We start from the raw sequence: 21,770 nt of genomic DNA, 5'->3' as shown, positions 1-21,770 counted from the left end.
AGCCTATGCACTTAAGCCTTCAAAACAGGGCTTAAGTGAAACTTAAGTGGTAGCCCTATCCACAGGACTAAATTTCACCCTATGGATTTCAGTTTGTTTCAGTGCTGCAGGAAGGTTCATAAACTTTGTCCATAGGTGTTAATACCCCTGTAATTTCTTTACAGAAAAGACTTGGCTACTTTAAGTCTGAAACTAAGATCTGACTACAGTGAGTTTCCAGATCTCAAATGATGGTTTTCATGATGGGAGATTGGAAAAGGTTACCTGGAGCGACTGTGAATGATATTTCAAGTTATTGTAATAACATACACATATCCTAATAAGTGTTTGTCCTTGTAGCAGGCTCTTGACATGCCAATGTAAGGCGAAAATGTAATACAAAGGGGAAGCGCTTAGGAAATAGGACACAAAAGGAAACAAAACACCCTCTTTATTAAAAAATATAGTTTTGAATTTTTATTGTAATAAATAATTCTCATAATTTATGACACAGTAAAATAAAGACACAGTAAAGACAAGTAGGTATCTTGCAAAATACAACCAAACCATAGCTTAATGATACTTAGAATTCGAAAGTGCTCCCAAAATGCATGCTAAATGATTTCATAGAGTCATAGAATCAGAGAATATCAGCATTAGAAGGGACCTCAGGAGGTCATCTAGTCCAACCCCCTGCTCAAAGCAGGACCAATCCCCAACTAAATCATGAAAGTCTATTTTGTATCATAGAATAGCAGATGTTCCATCTCAACTGTTTCCAAAGAGTCTACTCCATAGGCTACTCTTCTAGAAGGTCCAAAGTCTTGCTTTTCAGATGGTTGATCAGAATAATGACCAGTTGCAAACTGGTGGTGCCAACTATATCCCTAGTAACAGTAAACAGTAGAACTTCTAACTCTCTAGAGCATCTTCAAAGTGCAAGAGATTATCTGATGACTTCCAACCCAGGAGGAATCGTGATGTTGACAAGAGGGTTAAACAGCCTTTTCTCTGTTGAACTAACTAACTGCTGAACATTAGCTAATATCTTAAAATCTGCAATGAGGAGAGATGGTAGCCCACATGCATGACATTCTTATCCTTGTGTAGGTCAAAGTGATGACAATTTCATCCAAGGAGGCTGGAAGTGATAGAGTCTCAGTAGGGAACGTAGAGCTCAGAGAAAAATTGGAATGTTTTAAAAACAAGTATGAAATGAATTAGGGTAGGGACCTAAAGTGCTTTCTTTTTTGATGGAAGTATTTAAAAAACCTGAACAACATCCACAAAAGTGCATAATGGACAAAGCAAACATGTAGGAACTTAAATAAATACAAATACATATACAGAGATCCTGATGCTGATCAGTTTTACATCAGGATAACTCCATTAACTTCTGCAAATTTACTCTGAATTTACACTGGTGTAAATGAAAGGAGAATTAGACCAGGCCATTTTAAAATAGTATTTAAAATAAAACTTCCAGAGCTCTAGAACATATTCAGTGAAGGAAGAAAACATTCTGCATTAAGTCACCTCAATTCGTACATCTGTGAAAAGAAAAAAAAATATACAAGCATTTTACAAAAAGACATCACCACACATTTATGACATCATTTCCCATCTTTAGTCTGACTAAAGCCAAAAGTAAAATAAATAAAAAATACATAGCCTACACTACTACACAAATTCTGCACCAAGTTGCACCCATTTAGCCAGTAGGGTTGAGTGAATATAAATCAATGCAGAATTTGACCCAACCTTTTTAACACCAGAAGAAAATAAATAATCTCTATTGTGGCTTGCAATTGTCCAGTTACCACGTCATGAGCCCAATCCAGGCAAAATTTGTTCACATTAACGGTTTGTACCTCTTTAACTAGATCAATTTTTAATTCAGCTGTACTCGTCTAGCGCAAAGAAGGCTAAACTAACTGATGTTTAAAAATTAACTGATTGGATCGTATTTTTCAATTATATTCTTGATGACTTTGGACCTGATTTAGCCAAAATTAGCATCTGTGGCCATTGACTCACAGGAATCTCCAAGTGCGAATAGAGAAGGAGGAATTATCCTTTTACTATTCCAGCTTAGCTGGTTGTGCTGCCCCATTCCCAAGGACAGAGTCATGTGACAAATACATAAAAATATAGTCCATGGACTTTACTGAGCATTCTAATATTTTCTCCACATTGCAGCATCCTAACAAGGGTGATTGTTTATCTCCAGGTGACTGAACATCAACCAGCGATGGAAGAATTGTAAAGGGGTCTCATTCTGAAGTTACTGGTCTCTCCCTGCCTGGAAGCTCCTTTTTGGAGATCAGCCAGAGAGACCTAGAAAGATTCCCTAGAGTGCAAAGATTTAAAAACAAAAAATGTAACTAACAGGTGGGAGAAAGGAAAATAGGAGGCCTTAGATCAGTCAGTCAATAATTGGGAAAGGATCCCCTAAAACCACTGGAGTGTGGACTGGGAAGTGCTCAGAATCTGCATCTAAATTTTTAAACTAATCCACAGGCCAGTTCTTAATCTGTCAGTTCCCTTAGCAACAGCTGCTGTTAAGCTCTAACTCCCACAGGGCTATGCTCTCTTCCTGGACATGGAAGCTGGCAGATGATTTGTACTGTCTGAAATTCGCTACTATTTTTCCTTTTTCACCTGTACTTACTTTCCAGTTCTTCATTCTCAGGAGAAATCTCTCTGCAATCGCCCTCTTCCTCATTTGTCGATAATTCTTTTAAAATAATAAAAATAAAATATCAACACACACATACACATGAGTGAGCATATTTTTTTTCCCTGCATGCATGGTCATAAATCCTTTGTAAAGAATTCTGACCATGGTATTCTAGGTAAGCTGAGTGCCTAATTGAACTGCAGGCTTACAAGAAGTATTAATGCATAAAACAGTTTGTTTTATAGAACTAAAACTAAAAACTGTTTTTCCTTCTCAAACACTGTGCATCTGATATAGCCTCTGGAGGAGGGAGGAACTTGAGCCATTTTAAGATGTCTTAAAATGGACAATCAAAAACTGACCCATTCAAAATCACTAGTCACTTTTTAAAATCTTGGTCTTTGTATTTGCCTACAATTTTACCTAATTTCTCTTTGGTAGGACTGTTTGTGTTGTAATATGCAAAGTTGGTCCAGTCTGATATTGTACTTAATTTACTGTTTGGAATATATGTTTTCATTATTTCAGAAAATAAAAGGCTCATTGTTTAATTATTACTGTCTAGTTTTCAGAGTAACAGCCGTGTTAGTCTGTATTCGCAAAAAGAAAAGGAGTACTTGTGGCACCTTAGAGACTAACCAATTTATTTGAGTATAAGCTTTCGTGAGCTACAGCTCACTTACTTACTGTCTAGTTATCAGACAACTTAAAAGAAGAATGCAAAATGGAGCAGAATACAATTTTGCTTAGGGTTGCCCCTGTTACGTAGTGAGTTCTCAATTAAGCCAGTTTCACTTGAAGCACATCCAGCCACATGTATGCAATACTTACTTATCACTTTCACTGCTGCATTATTTGTACATCTCCCTGTCCTGATCTTTTCTAGCTGCAAGAGAAAAAGGAAAATATGAAAGAAAATACTCATTTTAGATTTAGCGTTACTACAAAACCCCTGAAATATTTATCTAACTTATTTGCTGTTGTATATTTTTACCTAAAAGACTACAAATTAGGTTTTGTATCTACTGAAAAATCACCTTTGTTACTGTTCCAGTGCAAACTTGGGAAAAAAACAGCTAAAATATTACTTTTTCTTGTAACTTAGGAAAAATGTGTCCTTATAATTAGATTCCCAGGAGGGAATCTTCTGAGACACCAAGGATTTCCTCTGTTCCCTCCTCCACTTTCACCGTGTATTCCTGTTCCCACCACACTCTGATAGCAAAGGTACTGTTGATTGCCAACACTACTGCTGACATCACTTGTGGGGCTGTTATAAAAGAATACAAAACATTTATACAGGGCCTGAGACAGACATCTCCATAACACCCTCTTATGTGGGGCAGGGGGAAGTTGTGTGAAGAGATTAACAGAGTCTGACATAGCAATGTTATGCTATCATTAACCTGATGGACTAGGAATATGCAGTCCTAATGGAGATCTTAGCATAAATTTTGATGATGGAAGACCTTTTCCATGTGATTTCCAGCCAGAAAGCTATTTCCAGTGCTGAGCTGGTGATGGGGGAATATATTACACGGCTTGAAATAGTAAAACAGTTTCATAACATTAATACCTCTACTGAGAGTTATTACCAAAAAAGATACCACACAGCTCTGTATTATTTCCAGTTGAAGTTCATGCCAGCTGTATCTTTATGCCTACTAAATAGTTTTAAAAGATTTTCTGGTAAGCCGTTAGCCCATTACCTGACTCAAGCTTCCTCATGCATTTCTGGTCATATATTGTTACAGTATGACAAATTGGTGTGGTTCTGTCAGCATAACAGGTGTGTGTCAACACTGAGACCTCCAGTACTTTTCAGGTAATCTCTCTGCAACCCAGTTAGATCCTGAAACTAGCAGCTTTTTAAAGTCACTCAAATTAACTAAAGAAACAAAACCTAATTTAAAAAAATCAAGAAAATGGAACAAACTAGTGGTGGCAAACCACTGTATGGGGAGGGGGAGTACCTCTTGTGATAAAATCTTCAAGATGTAAATCTCAAAAATTCTTGCAAATACCTGTTTATGGTCATCTCTGTTACATTTTAGCCATGACAAAAAATATAACTAGAATACACTCATTTAGATACCTTATAAAGTTATTGAGTAAAAATTCAGACAGTTTTGTTAGAAGCTATGACAGAAAAGACAATTATTATGCTAGCCTAATGACATGTAGGTTCCACCTCATGAGGGAAACCACAGAACTGGAAGCAGCTTTGGCAACGCCAGCTGAGTAGAAAATGCTTTCACTTCCGAATGGGGAAAGCACCATTCAAAACACTCTGCATCATCATCTACAGTTTGACCAATGGAGATGCATTAACAGCTGCCTGTAGGCAGATGACCAAACAGTTCCCTGTGCCAGGGAGATGATAAATACTACCTTAATGGTTACTATGTGGTGAGAGCAGATTAAGAAAAAACAAATGAAGCAGGAAGGATGTGATAAAAAAAATTAAGAGAATTGGCGGTTTCAGGGTGAAGGAGTTGGAACAGACCATCATCAGCTGATTTCAATCCTATTAGTATCAAATAACAAAAGGAGAAAAATATGGCAAAAAAATGTATACCCTTTTTTACCCAGAGCATAAATAGAAGCGATGATCCAAAGAGAACCAACGCAGCCCCAGCTGTTGCAAAATAGTGTCTACTGTTAATCCTTTGACTATCCACTGTATCATCTAAAAAGGATTAAAATAAAATTATTAGAGAAATAATCAAGTTACAGTAACCAGTTAAATTACTCAAGCAGGTTAAACTTTCTTGAATCTTAAAAAAAAAGTTTTGTTGAAATTTCTAAGTGTCTTATTTTTTTCTTGATTATCAATGAGCTCATGGAACTGGACAAAATGGAAAAAATTCACAAAAAATTGTCACCATTTAAAAATAGGTTATAAGTTATATAGATTTTATTTCTCTGTGATTATTACAAAACCCAACAACCTGAGAATATTGTTAATATTACTGAATTACAATAATTACTTTAAGAATTTCAAACAACTTTGACCACCACAAGACATGTCCATGACTCATTACTATGCTCATATGGGAAATGCAGAATCACAGTAATGTAAGGCTGGAATGGACCTTGAGAAGTCAGCAGGTCCAGCTCCTTGTGCAGAGACAGGACTAAGTAAACGTACCCCATCCCTGACAGGTTTTTAAGAACAGGTTGGACAAACACCTGCAGTGATGGGGATTCCACAACCTCACTTGGAAGTCTATTCCAGAGCTTAACTACCCTTATACAGTTTTCCTGATATCTAACCTCATCTCCCTTACTGTAGATTAAGCCCATTACTTCTTGTACTCCCTGGCCCTTCAGTGAACGTGGAGAACATTTGAGCCTTTAATATATTTGAAGATTGTTATCAGATTCCTCCTCAGTCTTCTTTTATCAAGATTAAACAAGCTTTCTAAAATTATTATCATTTTTGTTGCTCTCAACTGGACTCTCCAAATTTTCCACATCTTTCCTAAAGAGTGGTGCCCAGAGCTGGGCACAGTACTCCACCTGAGGCCTCAGCAGTACTGAGTAGAGAGGGACAATTACCTCCTGTGTCTTACACAGGACACTTCTGTTAATATGCCCCAGGATGATATTAGTATTTTTGAAGGCTAACATTTTCTGAAGGGAGCTTAATCATTAAGGAAAAGATATACAATAGTGCAGAAACTGATTTTACACCAATCACTGCAAACCTCCATCTGAAGTTATAGCTAACCCTGTTCAGGTCGCAGGTATAAACCCCCTGCTCCCACTCTGCACGTTATCACCCTGCTCTCGGCATTTCAGAATGATATGCAAGCAGCTTATTTATTTTTGCTTTCTCTTTTGCTTCTGCTGTTATCTACTATATGTACCTTAGAGTGATTATGCACAAATTTTGGTGTGATACATTTTTAAATTGAGTTCAAGGACACACCCTGATGCTGCATTTCAAGCCATGTGAGACAAGTCAATAAACAGAAACTGCTTCAGACAAGGTGGAAGACAATTTAATATTTATCCTTGCTTCTGGGGTCAGTGGTATCCGAGGAGGTGCACTGGATAACACAAACGGGTCTGTGACAGGATGCAGCGGGATCATTCTTCCATATGTGTTCAAGGAAATGGCTATCACAATAGCTGCTCAGAAAACAGACTGGGGAGTATCCTTTTGGAAAGGCAGAGTTCCATACCCAGGATTACAGGGCTGGACTGTATCTCACCTGGGGATTTTGCTGTTTAAATCATTTCACTCCCTTGTTAAATACCATCACCCCTTGATACTTTGCTCACTATAACATTTTTTCCCTCTGATGATTTATTCCAGCAGTTTCCTGGGGCCCCGTCTGTACTTTTAGATTTATGCAATGTCTTCCTCCCACTCCATTCTATGTACAGATTTTGATTCTGGTACTAATTTGTTTAAATTTAATGTAGGAATAAGGAATTGATGACTATCATCCCCAAACTGTACATGTTTATGATTAAGTTGCAAGGGAGGGTTTCATTTCTCAACTCCAGCTAGACTGGGACATTTTCTACCCTCAGGTTCATACACAACTTTCACATAACTTTTAAAGCTGTGCAGAACTCCCCACCTTGAATCACTACCCACCCACTCCATGTATACTGGAAATATTAACATGGTGAAAAAATACCCTAATAACAACACTTAGCATTTTCAGTGTTCAGAGCACATTACAATCACATTAATGCCTACACAACCTCTGCAAGGTATTAGCTACATTTTGCGTGTGGGAAACTGAGGCAGGGCAGTTCTGTGACTTACCCAGTGCCATAGAGGAAGTTTAAGAGCCTAGATTTAAAAACCCCCACAAGAGTTTCCAGCTATTAGGCCTAAAATTCAAGCCCCCAGACTATACCCATTTCTACAATATATTGCTTGGCCTTGTCTAGATTAGGAAGAACAGGTTGTGGTTGATCCAATCTAGACAACCTTAATTAAGAAACATTACCTGGTATGATGAAAATAGCAGATGTGTTTTCTTTAAATTCTTTGTTCCAAAATATACAGTGAAAAGTCTCATTAATACTTGTGTTGGTTTTAAGTGTACTTGTCACACTGTACAGTTGATCAGTTCCTGTTTCATAACTTGTGTTTGCTTTGTCACTGAAGTCTTGATGTTCCCCATTATGCCAAATGACCTCTGCCTTAGGATACCCTTTTGACTGGCATGTTAACTCCCATTCGTTCTGTCCTGCAGTCCTCTGGACAATCACAGTTCTTTTGGTTATGTTTCTATAAGGAGCTAAACAAAAACAACAATGACACAAAAAGCTATTATAGCTATGGTGCTGACAGAAGAGTGTGTGTTATTTCAGGAGGTCATGCTCCTTTCGAGCCAAAATTCTGCACGTGAGCAAGTAATATTTTTTTGATGACCAAGTTAAACATCATTATTGTTTGCTTCATCATTATGGTAAAAGTGGGGAGGTAGGTTTTGTACCTGAACTGAGGTATTTTCACTACAGTTTTGCAACTATTTTAAAGATTGTATCAACCTTTCTTCAGCTGACCTCCCGAACGTCAGTCTTTGTTTGTTTCGCGGCCATGTGTGGTAGAAAAGGGCAGAGTCACAGACTCCACCCAGAGGTAGGTGTGGGTTTGGGCTCCTGTGTAAGTGCCAGGAGGGTGCCTCAGAAGGTCAGTGGAGGCCTCTTTGGATGCTGAACCCAAGTGGACAATTGGGGTCCTACGGATTCTGCATCATACGTGCACCAGAACCCATAATTTATCCCATAGCTCCCATCAGCATTTGGGGGAATTACTTGCATAAATATCTATGCATCAAAGTGATATTAATCTTCCCCCTAGTCTACATGTTTTCCATTGCATCTTTGTGGGAGAACAGTTTGTAGTGAACTTTGCATTCTTGATACTGAGTAAACTCTTGTGCAGAACTGCAAGGTTCAACCTACAATATATACCTAGCAGTATTGAGACAAGCAACCCATAATTTTTCAGAAAGAAAATGAGGGTAACATATAACTTGTATCAGGGGTCACAGCCTGGAGCAAGAGGTGTCAGCACCATCCCTGTCCAGAGGATGGGAATCCATTCAGGTATTTTGCCCTTCCTCTCCCCTACCTCTTCAGGATTATTCCTCTTCTCCAGAAGGCAAAGCTGTGGGTGAGAAGGGGCCATAGGGGGAGGGTAGAATGTCCTCAGTGTACCAGGAGGTAGGAGGTGCTTAAGGAAACCTGGGCACTTTTGCACAAGAAGTGCTCTGCCTTATCTCCACCTCCCTCATTACCCTCCAAATATAAGCGAGAGAAGGAAAGGATAGGCAGAACTTCTCTCTTGAGTTGAGCTGACAATGCTGTAATACAGAGGCTTGACCTAGATCTTACACACATTGTGAATGCTAGTTACAGACCAAGAGCCAAATTTCACCCTCTGGCATTATTGCCATCCCAATGAAGTCAGTGAGGGGAAACTTGTAACTGGATAATGCAGTAATAAACTGATTTCCACTATCTGGAAAAAATGCTTACCTTTTACTTGCAAAGTGATCATCTTGTAGTCAGCTCCCTCATAGCCAATGAGACAGAGGTAAGTCCCTGCATCTGTAAATTTTACACTGGTGACCTGAAGCATAGACCTTCCAAATTGCAGTTTATCTTTCAACAATTGTACTCTTCCACTGTAGCTGCTGTGTTGGTTATTAAAGTTTTCCTTTCCTTTGTGAAGTTTGTAAACCTCTTTTGTATGTTCCTCTTTTTTCTCCCAAATGACACTTAAATCTTGAAGCTTTAATTGACCATTCACTCGAAACCTGCATTCCATGGTCACGTTGCTCCCATATTCTACAATGTACTGTGGCTGGGGAACTTCAACTGTGAATAAAGCTGGAAAACAGAATTCAGAATAAAACTTCTTTTCCAAAAAGAACATGATTTTCAAAGTTATATTTTACCAACTGTGTGGATACCTTTCTGTGTGCCTAATTTATGCACACAAACATCCACAGTGTCTGTGTGCAAGTTTGGCATTTGTGCATGCACACAACCAGTTAGGTACCTAAATAGCTATTTACACTGGAGTTGTACACACACACACAGAGGATATTTGTGTAGATAAACTAGGCGTGGGTGTCCTCTTGGCCTCTATTTTCAGAACACTGTGGAGAAGCTTGTACTGCTGCTTCCTGTTACAAGAGTGCTCTATGTTTGTATGTAAGTAAATACAAGTGCAAGTAGATGACACTCAAGAATATGTAGCATAGTTCTTGGGGGGAGGGTTTGAGCATTAGCCTGCTAAACCCAGGGTTGTGAGTTCAATCCTTGAGGGGGCCATTTAGGGATCTGGGGCAAAAATGGGGGATTGGTCCTGCTTTGAGCAGGGGGTTGGACTAAATGACCTCCTGAGGTCTCTTCCAACCCTGATATTCTATGATTCTATGATTTTGTGGACCAATAAAACTTGCGCACTGCAGTGTCTTCCTTTGTCTTCCTTTGTGCAGTTCTTTACATCTGCTCTTTATTCCCCACCCCCCTACTGTTTTGAAACATTTACCCCTGCCAGCTACATCAATCTAGCCCTTTTCAAGCACACGTTTGGCTTAACATTTAAATGATAAAGAACAGTGTTTTTTCACCTAAGAGTTTAAGAAAAACTAAGTTGGAAGGTATAGTTCCCATGCCCATACATTGAAAAAAAAAAACCTAAGCAAATATTTCTGCTTCTTACCATTTAGGAAATGCCAATGGGACACGAATATACACAATATACACAATGCATTTTCCATCTTGCAGAAAGAACCTAAAATGATACAAAATCCTATTATGGTGTGTTTTCTAACATTACACTATACATTGTACTTTAGCCAGGCAGAATGTAGTAACTGCACATAGGCATTGAGTTCTACTATAAACAGAGATAAGCCAGATTCCCAAAAGGTACATCAGGAGTCTCGTATTGTATCTGTGACTATGGAGGAAATTGCAAATATTTTGGTAAATCAGATAATAAAATCCTTGTTCTGCTCCAGCATATAACTGTGTCAACTTCTGGACAACAGATTTAAAAATAAATTAAAAAAATAAGAAATTCCCACATTTATCCCTCATTTGTAATGTAACAATACACTTTTCATCAATTTATGCCACAAAGTAAGTGCTCATACACAGACATTGGTTAAAGTAGATTATAGTAGGGAACTCTCACTGCACTAGCCAATGAGGAGGGAGGAAGTTATCTGGAAACATTGCTCCTCCAAACCAAAAAGAGGAGAGAAAAGTTCTCCATCTGTAGGTTTAGAGGAAAGGGAGCGGAGGGCTCTCCCTTATTTTAACTCAGGATGAAACATATCTGCTGTCAATAGAGCTAGTTGAATGACACAAAACCAGAGTGTGAGTGTTTGTATTCTGAATGGTTGTTAGGTTCAGCTATGTTTGTACCAGTTAGTTTTGCAGTTCACATATATTCACAAATACAGGTTTCAGTTCACGTCTAGAGAACAGGAATATGCATATTTGCATGGGAATAAAGTTTCACAAAAAGAAAAGGAGTACTAGTGGCACTTTAGAGACTAACCAATTTATTTGAGCATAAGCTTTCGTGGGCTACAGCTCACTTCATCGGATGCAATAAATTGGTCAGTCTCTAAGGTGCCACTAGTACTCCTTTTCTTTTTGCGAATACAGACTAACACGGCTGCTACTCTGAAACCTTAAAAGTTTCAGTCATCCAGTCAGGGAGTAGAAACAATACTGTAGCATCAGGAATAGCCAAATGAAGAGACACAACCACATGGTTTAAAAATCCAAATTCTCCTCTAATGTATCTGAAGCCTTCTCACTACAATGCCTGTTCCCCTGCAGCAGACTACCTACACTGTACTCCCAGAGAACTTTCAGATCCTCTAACTTCTCTCAAAACTAAACCCACCTGCAACCTAGAGCATGTGGAAGGGAAACCCATTATAGTACCATGAGACCAAACACAGACTGCAAACAGCACATAGCAAAAATGAACACCTTTCAAATAATCCATAGCCTGAAAAACATTTGTGTAAGATCTTTGGTGGACGATCCATGAACAGAAAAAAAAAAAAAAAAAAGAGGACAAAATTTAATCAGATAGTGTCTTCCCCACAAACACTGTGACCAACTCCAGCTCTCAAGATTACAAGATTCAGAGTTAGCCAACCTGATGACCACTGTCCACTGTTAACACCACACAGGAAAAACTCCTAAATAAACCAATAAACCAATACAGGACATTGCTGTCTTACAGGTAATTAGCATGTGAGGCACATCTAAGGCACGTCATTTAAGTCACAGTAACACGTTCTGTTGCGAAAAGTGAAATTCACTTCACCTGTATGAAACCGAAAGTGAAGGTTGAGGGGTTTGGCAAGCAAAAATCCATCCCTTTGACCCAAGTAGAAGCACATACTAATTTATGCCCAAGGCTATTGGCTCTGCACATCAGTTGTGGACTGAGTTCTCAGCCTCTCCCCTGGCCCACTTTGTCTTGTCCCCCCAAGCTAGCCCGGGCAGGACTGGCATTAAAGAACTCCTCTACAGCGTGCATAGGATGCATCCTGTGTGCTCCTTTTCTGTTGACGTGTTCCTTCACACGTCTCCAAAGCGGGGGGATCTTTACATCTTGTGAATATATTCAGCTGTGCACAAGGGTAAAGTCTGCTAATCTTGACACAAAGAGAACATCCCTAAAAAAATGCCTCTTTGTAATAGGGTCTGCAAATAACTTTCTGGGCCAGGAAGGAAGGGGGTTTATAGGCTGGCCTGAAAAGAGGAGCTGCAGTTGGCTCCATACCACAACACTTGCCAGAAATATCAAGCTGGATGGAATAATCATACTGAGAACAAGAGATAAAAGTAAGGGAGTACTAGGTTTGAGAGAACTGGCTGCCCACTCTGTTGAAGGAAGGAATTAAACCCAGGGACTGGGAACAGCAGCGTGAAGAGAGGGAAGGTGCAGTGGAGCTTCTCTATGATGGGAAAAATCAGACTAAGACTGTTCACCTGCTCGGCAGGTGGGAAGAGTTGGGCAGGTTTCTCAGGAGTATGGAAAAATCTAGAGATCAGCTGAATCTTATGAGTTTCTTCCTCACTCTGTTGGAGTTTACAAACTCTTTGGAAGGCTTGTCAGTGAATGAGACTCTCCAGGTCTCCCAAAGGGAAAGGAGAAGGACCAGAAGCAAATTAAAAAGGAGTTTTGTTCCTTCTGAAACTGAGTCCAGTCTTTGTACAAAGGGGCATTTGATCTTTTTTCTCTGTCTGCACTATTATTTAATTAGAGATCTCTCCTGAATGCTGCTTGAAGGTGTAGCTTCCTTTTGGCTCCTGCTGTGTCCACTCAGTCCTCTTGTTGCACACTTATGGAAACAGGTCTTGAAGCCCACCACTTACATCACAAATACAAACAGGAATTAAGCATTAAAGATGATGCAAATGTGTAGGAGGGCAGCCTTGTAAAACTGTGAAGAAAAAAAAATCTACCAGCTCAAAATCTGCTTCCCTGTGCTTCCCCCACCCCTCCCCCCATAACTAAAAGCGTAAGTTACTTTTCTTACCCATCTGACCAAAAATTACTCACTCCTGGATTAACTGATTTTTACAAGTCCTATGTGGGAGTGTAAACTACAAAAAAAGTACTGCTGATGTTAACTGCATAAGCCAACTTCATTTTAAAAGGGATACATTTCTAAGTACACATTTTAATCAAGAAGAATACCCTAGGGCCAAATCGTACAGAACTTATTCAGCCTATACTCAGGCAAAATTCCCATCAGTGAGTTTTGTGTGAGTACGGAGGACTACAGGATTTTTTCTTATTTTTTTTAGATCACCAAATTTCATACCCACATAAACTGCTTCAGAAACTGGCAACACTTTTATTAAACTGCCTTTAGGTTTTGAATAAGAAATTCGGTGTCCATAATAGTTATCTACCTTCCTAATTATATACTGATAAGAGTTTACCATTTACTTAACTGTTTTTTTCTTCAACGTTCTAGTGGTATTTCAATATTAAGCTGATGATTAACCAAGCATATCTGCTATTGTGCTAGGGTATAACCCAAGGCAACGCTAGATTCGAGGGCATGGACTGTGCTGAGCAGACTCATGATTTCTCATGAAGAGTCACAGAAGACAGACAGGGTGTCCAATTCTTCTCTCAGACAGGTTTTCCGTTGCTGTAACTCCACTGACTTCACTAGGGAAACTTCTGCAAAAACTCCCCAGCATTGCTAATAGTGGTGCAACTCTACCAGAGGTGGCGATGCTTGGAATGCTAATATAGATAACATTTGAAGCCTCATTCATCTAGCCAGGCTCACAGCAAGGTTTGATCAACAGTGCTTGGAATGCTGGTGGCAGCCAGTGGTCCGCCTTCACTAGGGCTCCCAATATTGCTAACATGGGGTGGTGCTAAACTGCTGTTAGCAATGGTGAGAAATTGCAGCGGTGTTTGTGTAGACTTGCAACAGGAGTAAAAGAAGTGGGGAGAGCACAGCTCCCCTCCTCTGGAAAAAGCAAAGGGAAAGCATTCCCCTCTTCTTCCTTGTGGGAAACAAAGCTCCCCCACAGCACCCTCTCCTCCTTTGCTGGGACAGTAAGAGCTTCCCCTCCTGCTTCAATGTACTCTAACCAGTGTTTGTAACTGAGAGAAAACTGGGTCCATTATGTTAAGATCAGAGGAACAAAAAGCTCCATCAACTTCATTAGCTTTCTCGTACTGTGGTTCTTTAAACACTACAGGGTGGGTAGGGCATAATTAAATGTTAAACACCATAGTCTGATTGGCTTTACACTAGTACAGGGGTTGGCAACCTTTCAGAAGCGGTGTGCTGAGTCTTCATTTATTCACTCTAATTCAAGGTTTCGTGTGCCAGTAATACAGTTTAATGTTTCAGAAGGTCTTTCTGTATAAGTCTATATTATGTAACTACACTATTGTTGTATGTAAAGTAAACAAGGTTTTTAAAATGTTTAAGAAGCTTCATTTAAAATTAAATTAAAATGCAGAGCTTATCAGTTTAGTGCAGTGGTTCTTAACCTGGGGTGCAGGCACCCCACGGGGGTGTGAGATGCTCTTTCTGGGGGTGCAAGACATGTAAGATTTTTTTTTAGAAGGTAAATCATCAAAAACACAAATTAAGCACAGGCACCTAAATACAACCACTTTGTTTCATCAACCCTATGTATTTATTAACATTATACATTTTTAACGATTACTGTTATATACACAGTTTGTAAGTTTTTAAGTTTTCAAGTTTTTAAGCTAATTGTAGTGTAATTTTTTATAAGGGGTGAGAGAACATATTTTAAGAACACCAGACCGTCAAAGGGATGAGCGGGGCTGGGTGTAGTGTATTAAATTGCTCCCCATTGGAACGTGCTACTTACGGTGTACTACTTACGGCTGCCAGTCCTGATGCTCTGAGCAGCATGGTAAGGGGACGGGGAACAGGGGTGGTCGGATAGGTGTGCGAGTCCTGGGGGGGCCTGTCAGGGGTCGGGGGTGTGGATAGGGGTGGGGTGGGGTCCCGGGAAGGGGTGGTCAGGAGACAAGGAGCCGGGGGGGGGGGTTGGATGGTGGAGGATTCTGAGGGGGGCAGTCAGGGGGCAGGGGATCCCAGGAGGGGGTGGTCAGGAATGCCTCTCTGCTATATACATTGGCCAAACTGGACAGTCCCTATGTAAAAGGATAAATGGACACAAATCAGATATTAGGAATGGCAATATACAAAAACCTGTAGGAGAACACTTCAACCTCCCTGGACACACAATAGCAGATTTAAAGGTAGCCATCCTGTAGCAAAAAAACTTCAGGACCAGACTTCAAAGAGAAACTGCTGAGCTTCAGTTTATTTGCGAATTTGACACCACCAGCTCAGGTTTAAACAAAGACTGTGAATGGCTCGCCAGCTACAAAAGCAGTTTCTCCTCCCTTGGTGTTCACACCTCAACTGCTAGAAGAGGGCCTCATCCTCCCTCATTTGAACTAACCTCATTATCCCTAGCCTGATTCTTCCTTGCATATTTATACCTGCCTCTGGAAATTTCCACTACATGCATCCGACAAAGTGGGTATTCACCCATGAAAGCTTATGCCCCAATACGTCTGTTAGTCTGCAAGGTGCCACAGGACTCTTTGCTGCTTTTACTGATCCAGACTAACACGGCTACCCCTCTGATAGTATAACTAAGAAGCAACTCCATTTGGCTGCAATAGTTACTCTGGACTTACACCAGTGACACAGCATAACATGACATTTAAAGCATAATCACTTTAAAGTGCACCAGTTTGTTGTGTTTTTTTAGAGCTCAGGGTACGTGTATGAGAACAAAGATTGAATTCACAGGAAGCCACCTTTAAAGGTCATCTAACACTGTGGCAAGTATTTTTCTGCTTCCTACCTGTTGTGACATCCAGCCACAGTACAAATTTCAAGGAAGAAATACATAGATGTAGGTCAGTGTTTAACCTTGTTACTGTAAAGTGTGGGAGAGGCATACAAAGTCCTATAGAAACAAGTGAAAAAACAGAACCATTTGAATGTACACATTCAAGTACTGAGTAATCTGAAAGTACCCAAGGTGTGGTTGAGGGGGTGGATTTTTGTGAGTAGCTAGACAGAACTAAGAACTGCTTGCCCTAGATTCTTTTGCAGTTAGAAAACTGTTTAATGATATACAATAGAACCTCAGAGTTACAAACATCAGAGTTTCGAACTGACTGGTCAACCACACAGCCCATTTGGAACTGGGAGTATGCAATCTGCAGCAGCTGAGGGATAAAAAAAGACAAACAAAAAAAAAAAACCAAAAAACAAAACAAAACAGTACAGTACTGTGTTAAACATAAACTACTAAAAAAATAGAGGGAAAGTTAAAAAAAAGATTTGACACGGTAAGGAAACTGTTTCTGTGCTTGCTTCATTTAAATTAAGATGGTTAAAAGCAGCATTCTTCTTCTGTATAGTAAAGTTTCAAAGCTGTATTAAGTCAATGATCAATTATAAACTTTTGAAAGAACAACCATAATGTTTTGTTCGGAGTTACAAACAACCTCCATTCCCAAGATATTTGTAACTCTGAGGTTCTACTGTACTCTTTATATAAAGACATAATGCCAGCTTTGCAGAATGAGGGACAGATCCTGCTCTTCTGTAAGTTTGTACATATCCACTGAGTTCAGTGCGAGCTACATGCACTTAGGAAAGGCTCTTAGTGCTCAGAAATTGGAGATAGTTGAGAGAGCTACACAAGATAAGAATTTTACCTTATGTTTTGCAAGCAATAAACACTTCAGAAAAACTTCCCCAGGAATTCAGTTTCAGTGAGGGGTGGGGTAAATCGTATTAAATGAAAGTGTGAATAAAAAACAAAGACAGGGTGTGTAAACACTGATCAATATACACACCGTGGAAGTATACACTGTGCTTCAACTTGCTTTATTAAATATAAAAGTAGACTTACACATGTCTCTAGGCATACTGACAACAATTAAATTCCCATAGGGATATAATAAAAATTAATATACCAGTCTGTAAATAAGCAGCCAGTTGAACCCCTATTCCACTCTGCTCTATGCCTTCAGACATCACCAGGAGCCATATCATATAGATGGCTTTTTCTTCAGCAGGCCATGAATGTCTACAGAGTGAGCTATTTCAGAGGATGGTCTAAAGACTAAGCATAGACCCTGAGTAAGATTACCTACAAGAGTGCAGATACTGACTGATGGACATACACATTGAAGTATGTTATTGTGCTGATAAAATAGGTGTGAATTTTTAAAATATTGATTCGACTGTTAGAGGTGAGACACATGCTTGACGCATAAATTGCTGTGTGAATGATGCCACACCATACATGGGGACAAGTGATCTTACCCCTCAAGGGTCTGATAACGTGGGGTATGGAAATCTCTCAGCTCCCATTAAAAACAATGTGAACTGAACACACTATGAACGAGATACGACACTTTGCAGGACAGGCTGTAAATGAGGAGGCTGCTTTCGTGTCCACATCTACCCTGATGGTTCCTTGTCATTCTCCTCCATTAATGCTCTCTCTCTCTGTCCCTTCCAAATATCAAGCTGCAATTTTTAGCCAAGTAGCTTCATTTTTCAAAGTATTTAATTAGACCCATCCTAATGGCTCAGTCTTTCTTTCAAAGTGCAGAGCACCTTCTGTTTGATACTGAATGCCTTTGACTCCTGTTGCTGTCATGGGAATTGAAGACACTCAGAACCTGGCAGGATTGGAGTCCAGTGCTAATGTGTCTACTTTGCTGTCCAAACTTTTAGGTCCAACTTCCTTTCTGTTGAAACAGTGGGAAACTCCTGAGTAAATCTATTGCCTTCAACAGATCCTGCCCCAAAAAACTGACAATTGAAGGGTCCAGTTCTGCAGATATTTGCTCACCTGACTAGACATTATCCATACAGGTAGGCTTGGGAAAGTCAATGGGACTTTTCTCATGAGCAAGATCAGCCTCAACAAGAAAGAGTGCAGACAAAGGAGACAGGAAGGACCCCATCTGACCTTTTTGCTTTTCAGTTTTTAAAATTTTATCTCTTGACTGATTTCTCTAAATACTACTTTATTGCAAGAGCATAACTATCAGAGTTACTGTGATGGGCACAAGGCACTAACCTCACTCAGCTGCCCGCGCCTTCCTTTGCACAATTGTTCAGGGTTGGGTAATAGAGAGGAGAGAATGCCCCTGGGCAGGGCATCCAGATGTCATGGAACTTGGATAACCACCACCGTCTCATGTCTAGCTTCCTTGTTAACTGCTTTCCTTATGTATTGCTCTCTTATAGACATTATACATTAAGGAAAAGACCTTGTTGATGGGAGTTACAGCGCTTTACAGTGGCAAGTACTTTGTGCTATCATTTGTGAGCAAAACATTCATCCTAACTAATGAGGCAAATAATTTAAAATTTCACCATCAGCAGGTTCTTCTCTTTTTTTCCTTCTTTTCTGTATATAACATGTAAATTAAAAGCATCCTATCTTCAAGTTGTGTTTAGGAGGAGATTTTCATATCTTAGCTCTTTTGCCACATAATATTCCTTAATCAAAATCCATGCTCAGAATAGATTTAAGAGATTAATTCCCTTGTAGAATCTTTTAAAGTTGTCTTTGGTGTAGATGAAAAGAGTGCTTGGCCAAAAACAAAACAAAAGCATTTGAACACATGTGGATGCAGAGCTAAATACGAAATCCTTTGTTTTCAAGGTTGTCAGGTTGTGACAGTTTAAAAAATCAGTTCTGCATTCTTTATTTAGGCAAGACACTTACACAAAATGGGACTTTTGTGATTAACTGGACAGTAGAGTCCATTAATGACTGGAGAGATGTGTCACTAGGCTGAGCCAAGAAATATTTTGTCATTTACACCCACTCAAAGCCACCTCCTTAAATGTGGAGATGAATTGGCCATGTGCTTCAGATGGCATAGGCACCGACTCTGTGGGTGCTCCAGAGCCGGAACACCCACGGAAAAAAATTAGTGGGTGCTGAGCACCCACTGGCAGCCATCTCCCCCATCTCCTGCCCCAGTGCCTCCTGCCTGCCGGCGGCCCCACCTATCAACTCCTCCCCCACCTCCCAGCTGTTTAGAGGTGTGCAGGAGGCTCTGGGAGGAAGGGGGAGGAGCGGGGACGGGGCATGCTTGGGGAGTGGACAGAAATGGGTGGGAAGAGGTGAGGAAGAGGCGGGGTGGGAAAAGGTGGGGTTGGCATGGGAAGAGGCAGGACGGGGATGGGGACTTGGGGAAAGAAGGCAGGTGGGGGTGGGACCTGGGGTGGAGCAAGGGGTTGAGCACCCCCCAGGCCTGAAGGAAGCTGGCGCCTATGGCAGATGGAAACCGATTCCATCGCCAGAGTAGCAAAAAGCTGGACACCTGAAGGCAAGCGAAAATGAGGCCGCCCGAAAACAACATGGCGAAGGGCTGTGGAAGCTGAGTTGAAAAACCTGGGGCACAGCTGGGGAACCATTGAAACAGACAGGAGTGGAGGAGCTTCGTCGCTGCCCTAACCACCAGACGTGTCATGAGATGACGACGACGACGACAGCCACTTCCTTATTCAAGGAGTATTTGTAAATTGGAAGGTAAGGTAGGTGTATAGCATGTGGTGGCATTTTGCACAGATATAAAGCTATAGGTCAGAGAGCGGACTGTGCCAACTACTTCAGCACAGATTAACAGCCCCTGGGACTGTGTCAGCTGGGGTGACCCAAAAATATTTTGGCGTTTACACCGCCCCCCAACCCAATCTATTACTTATTCAAATTAAGAAACAATTACACAAAGTGGGACTGGGGTAACAATGAATATATAGTGTGGTAAAATTCAGTCTAGTTTATTTGGGGGAAATTTCTAAAAAATGCAAACTCGCGCTGAAGAAGGTTTTAAAACTAAACCAACAGTGCGCCTTTCAGGAAGGACCTTGGACCAAGAACAACTTCAGCCTTGCAGCATCCCCCTGGGGACCAGAAAGGAGGGCCGCTCCCACCCCCCGCAGAGTACGGCGGCAGCAGACGCTCCCTGACCATGGCGAGGGCCCCCTATGGTCCTCATGCTTTCCCCTCCACGGAGGACTGGCTGGTGGGTCCGCCCAGGTGTGGATCCATCCTGCCCTGCGGGGCTGAGATCCATGGACACTCCGGAGACAGACAGTCCCCAGCGTACAGCCGGGTTCCCGGTATCCGGCACTTTCAGTTTTGTTTACACGCAACCGCTGCGTTCGTGTGACTATGCCCCTTTCGAAATCCGGTCTAGGCGACAGAGAGCTCGCTAACCTTAATCGGTGCAAACTGGGGGCGTTTAGGCAAAGCCCCTCCTTCCCCGTGCCCCTCACTCGGTACAACCACAGTTTTCACTGTCGACGGGGCTCCAGGGGGAGAGGTAGGATTTGCCCCTAAATGGGGAGTGCTTTAAAGTCAGGCTAAAATGGGGGGATGGGGGACGGGACGGGACGGGACGCTCCCTCCAAATGCGAGCGATCCGGCAGCTCTCACCCTCTGTGTGTGAGCACCGCAGGACGAAGCCATGCAGACATGCACGCCCGCTTCCAGTGCTATAAGCACCTTGCGGGTGAGTGCTGTACCAGTGACCGCCACACACCCCGACGGCCACGGTGCGCCGTTCTGGGCACTGAACGCGCGCCTCGCCTAGAAATAAGGCTCTCTTCTGTTCGCCGCTTAGCTGTAAAGTTCTCGCCACGGGCTTTCCTACCTTTTGGAGGTTAAATTATAGTCTTCCTGCTCGGCGAATGGCTGGGTGACTGGCACAGCAGGTGCTAGGCCACCGGCTCAGCTGGAGTCAGCAGGGAAAGCCGCCGCAGTAGCCCCGTTAGAAATATGCTCCTCCCAGCTCAGCTGCCTGCCCAGGACTGCAGTGAGAGCAGAGTAAAGGGGCGATCTTCTTTCTTTCTGCGCTCCACCCCCAAACTTCCCTTCTGCTCTTGCTTCAAGTCCAGGAGATTCACACGCCTCTGGGGCTTGGGGCATGTACCCGGGGTTTGCCTCAGTGACTCTAGCCGGGAAGCAAACGGAAGGGAATTCCAGCCTGACTCAAGTCAGGGCCACTAAATCTCATGACTATCTGTGTCATAATGAGAGTCATTTATCCAGAACAATCCCCCTTTTTATTTCTGCTTGAAAACACTCCCAAGTGAACTCAGAGTCCAGCCCCAGCCTTTGCAGTCAGCAGAGACCACAGGGGAGATGCCCTCATGAAGAGATGCCCTCCTCTTCATTTAGGGGAGATGCCCTTATGGGAAGAGATTAGATGTGACCCAAATCTCACTTCCCTACTAGGGGAGTGGAGACTTCCTTTTACTTGGGATTCATTTCCAGGCAATGTTTAGAGTCTCTCCCATCTCTTGGGGATTTTGCTGTCTTGTGATTCAATGAGACATTTTAGAAACTCACTCAGAACTATTTTAGAACCTGACTCACTCAAAAATGTCACAGTATGTGACAGCCCTGCATGTTGAAGTGGACACAGGTCCACAGGTGGAGGAGGTAAAACTGTGCAAGACTAAATGGCAGGTGAATGTCCCATTCATCTTCTATCTGCCTATATATTTAGGAC

General features: G+C 41.4%; 1 protein-coding gene across 2 annotated transcripts; it reads right to left on the bottom strand.

Annotated features, from left to right (window-relative positions):
* Positions 1–501: 501 nt before the first annotated feature.
* CD274 (CD274 molecule) lies at positions 502–21,064 on the bottom strand. 2 transcript variants are annotated; one of them, XM_073345277.1, is made up of 8 exons: positions 20,910–21,064; positions 10,368–10,439; positions 9,173–9,526; positions 7,633–7,926; positions 5,248–5,348; positions 3,491–3,545; positions 2,651–2,716; positions 502–1,529 (listed from the first exon to the last, which is right to left on the bottom strand). In XM_073345277.1, the coding sequence occupies exons 2-8, from the start codon at positions 10,423–10,425 to the stop codon at positions 1,507–1,509; spliced, it is 951 nt and encodes a 316-aa protein (XP_073201378.1). In that variant the 5' UTR covers positions 10,426–10,439; positions 20,910–21,064; the 3' UTR covers positions 502–1,506. The 2 variants fall into 2 exon arrangements, with proteins under 2 accessions (XP_073201378.1, XP_073201380.1); XM_073345279.1 differs by lacking the exon at positions 10,368–10,439.
* Between the last annotated feature and the right edge of the window lie 706 nt (positions 21,065–21,770).

The sequence above is a fragment of the Lepidochelys kempii genome, chromosome 5, assembly GCF_965140265.1.
Source record: "Lepidochelys kempii isolate rLepKem1 chromosome 5, rLepKem1.hap2, whole genome shotgun sequence".
NCBI classification, from domain to species: domain Eukaryota; kingdom Metazoa; phylum Chordata; order Testudines; family Cheloniidae; genus Lepidochelys; species Lepidochelys kempii.
The sequence above is the reverse complement of the archived record's forward strand: the minus strand, read 5'-3'. Positions and strand labels throughout refer to the sequence as shown.

What these genes read in the sequence shown, in the direction of transcription:
- CD274 (XM_073345277.1), bottom strand. Translation starts at nt 10,425, where the DNA reads ATGGAAAATGCATTGTGTATATTGTGTATATTCGTGTCCCATTGGCAT. An exon ending in CGCTTCTATTTATGCTCTGG is followed by an intron (nt 3,546 to 5,247) that starts GTAAAAAAGGGT and finishes TTTCTCTTGCAG; the next exon opens with CTAGAAAAGATCAGGACAGG. An exon ending in TGCAGCAGTGAAAGTGATAA is followed by an intron (nt 2,717 to 3,490) that starts GTAAGTATTGCA and finishes TTATTTTAAAAG; the next exon opens with AATTATCGACAAATGAGGAA.